General features: G+C 48.5%; 1 protein-coding gene across 1 annotated transcript; it reads left to right on the top strand.

Annotated features, from left to right (window-relative positions):
* Window positions 1–4: 4 nt before the first annotated feature.
* Window positions 5–2,577, top strand: LOC116380358 (AMSH-like protease; the record flags this gene model as incomplete). The annotated part of the gene is made up of 6 exons (XM_031842286.1): window positions 5–134; window positions 575–699; window positions 773–910; window positions 1,982–2,094; window positions 2,173–2,272; window positions 2,456–2,577. Coding segments are annotated over 6 exons (663 nt in total), but the record flags the coding sequence as incomplete, so codon positions are not given.
* Window positions 2,578–2,583: the final 6 nt, after the last annotated feature.

Here is a 2,583-nt window from a genome sequence, read left to right as displayed (position 1 = left end):
TGAGGTGACGGATGGCTCCTGTCTGTCTCGGCAGCCAATCAGAGCCTGCGTACGATCCCAGGGGGCGGATCTTAACAGGAACAGACTGCCAGTGCCCGTCAGCCAACCAGCTGCCACGCTGGCCGGAGTACAGAGTGAGTACACACACAGAACACTTCTGTTCATACAACCAGTGAACAGGAAGTGACCATATCTGGACTGAGGAGGAGTGACATAGAGACGCCGTATATGTCTCTGGTGGAGACCTGTCAATCACTGTGTAGCCCCGCCCTAAATCATCCCCTGCTTTATGGTCTGCTTGACTCTAAATGGACCATAATGTACTAAATGAACATCATGCTGTATTGAAGAAGACTTGAAACTAGAGATTGAGACCATAAACTCATGTTTACAATGTTTACTGAGGTAATAAATCAAGAGAGAAGTAGAGTCATTTTCTCATAGACTTCTATACAACCACAGGAGTCGCCTCCTGGTGGACACTAGAGAGAATGCAGGTTATACACATGAAGAACCAGAGGTTGTCTCCTGGTGCGTATATGAAGGTTTGTGTGTGTTTGTTTCGTGTTTGCAGCTCAGAAGGTGGAGGGTTTGAGGCGGGTGGTGATTCCCAGAGATCTGACGTATCGGTTCCTCCTGCTGGCCGACTCCAACACAGCCAGAGGGATAGAAACCTGTGGAGTCCTCTGTGGACGACTGGTGAGGTTTACTTTCTACAGGTGATCGATCTCACCTGAGCTGCTTACCAACATCCTGACCATCTCTCCCTCAGACGCACAACGAGTTCATGCTGACTCACGTCGTGATCCCCAAACAGTCGGCTGGTCCGGATTTCTGCGACATGGAGAACGTGGAGGAACTCTTCAGTTTCCAAGACCAACAGAGCCTGCTGACCCTCGGCTGGATACATGTACGTCTCCACGTTGAACACATGCTGAACACACGCTGAACACACATTAAAGACACGCTAAAGACACAGTAAACACACGTTAAAAACACGTCAAACACGTTCAATGTTATATACACACAGAAACACCCTAACTTGAGCTCTACAGGTCAACCCTGACTTTCAGAAACAGCAGCTGACAAAACAGTCTCCACTCAATGACCACGTGTTCTGGAGCTTTCAACGATATCACACAGTCTTCTTCAGCAGATGGACTTGTGAAGTCCTGAACCTGCTCAGAACAACGTGAACAAACTGACCACCTGATATGATAGAAAGCTCCACAACTTTTAAATAAGGGGACCTTGAGTTGAGCTTGTTTGTCAACAGCTCGTCTTGCCTTCATTCTGGGGACATTCCATAGATTTATATGGCTGTAATATCATTTTAAGTATTAAATGTCAGTTTACTCAAATAAGGCTGATTATTCCACCACAGAATGTTGTTTTGTGAACCAGTGATTTAAATCAGAGGCTTGTAAACAGTTAAACCTGTAGGGTTCCACAGTTTGTGTCCTCACAGTGGTATAAATCAGAGACACATCACATATCTGAATAAACAGCTGCTCCTCCTGTGTGTGGGCGGTCAGCTGTCGGTCCCCAAAGCGTGGTATTAACCAGTAATCACACACGGGAAAAAAATGACCTCCGTTCGTTCGTTGTCAACTGCTTAATTTGCATAATCAAAAATCACCATGGCAACAGTGCCTGTGGTCGAGCAACAGATGAGAGAGAGGGACAGAGATAGGAACACACAGACAGAGGTCTCACTCTGCAGCTCTGTGCTGTGATGATGGTTTGTGAGGACAGTCAGGTCCGTATCCCCACGACGTCGCAGGACCGTCAGGTCCATGTCCCCACGATGTCGGAGGACAGTCAGGTCTGTGTCCCCACGACGTCGCAGGACCGTCAGGTCCATGTCCCCACGATGTCAGAGGACAGTCAGGTCCGTGTCCTCACGGCGTCCTCACTGTGTCGGCTGTTTGTGTTGTTTTAACTGTGTGTAGTTCAGTGACTTTGACGTTTGACCCGACAGACTCATCCCACTCAGACGGCCTTTCTCTCCAGCGTCGACCTTCACACTCACTGTTCTTATCAGCTGATGCTGCCGGAGGCCGTCGCCATCGTGTGTGCTCCTAAACACAACGAGTAGGTCCACACACACACACATTTAACTGATTAAGGTGTATTAGAAGGACTTCCTCACCCCTCCGCCTTCTGTCTCAGTGCCGGTGTGTTCAGGTTAACGGGTCCCGGGATGTCGGAGGTTTCTGTCTGCAGACTGAAAGGTTTCCATCCTCACTCCAAGGAGCCTCCTCTGTTCAGTGTGAGGACCCTCGTCTGTGATTGGACCAGAGACCCTGACCAATCACAGCCCTCCGTCTGTGACCACTGTTCCTCTAAACGTCCCACACTCATTTTAGTCCCTGAACGCCCCACACTTAATTTAAATTTTGTACTGTTCCTTTAAAGATGTAACAGGATGTGACTCTCTCTCTCTCCTTCTCAGGTGTGTAAACATGTGGTTCTGAGGGACTCAAAGATCAAACTGCTGGACCTTAGGTGACAGACGAGAGGAAACTGTGAACACTGTGTGTGTGTGTGTGTGTGTGTGTGTGTGTGTGTGTGTGTGTGTGT

Source organism: Anarrhichthys ocellatus, unplaced genomic scaffold, assembly GCF_004355925.1.
Source record: "Anarrhichthys ocellatus isolate YVR2014 unplaced genomic scaffold, GSC_Weel_1.0 scaffold6922, whole genome shotgun sequence".
Classification (NCBI taxonomy): Eukaryota; Metazoa; Chordata; class Actinopteri; order Perciformes; family Anarhichadidae; genus Anarrhichthys; species Anarrhichthys ocellatus.
The sequence above is the reverse complement of the archived record's forward strand: the minus strand, read 5'-3'. Positions and strand labels throughout refer to the sequence as shown.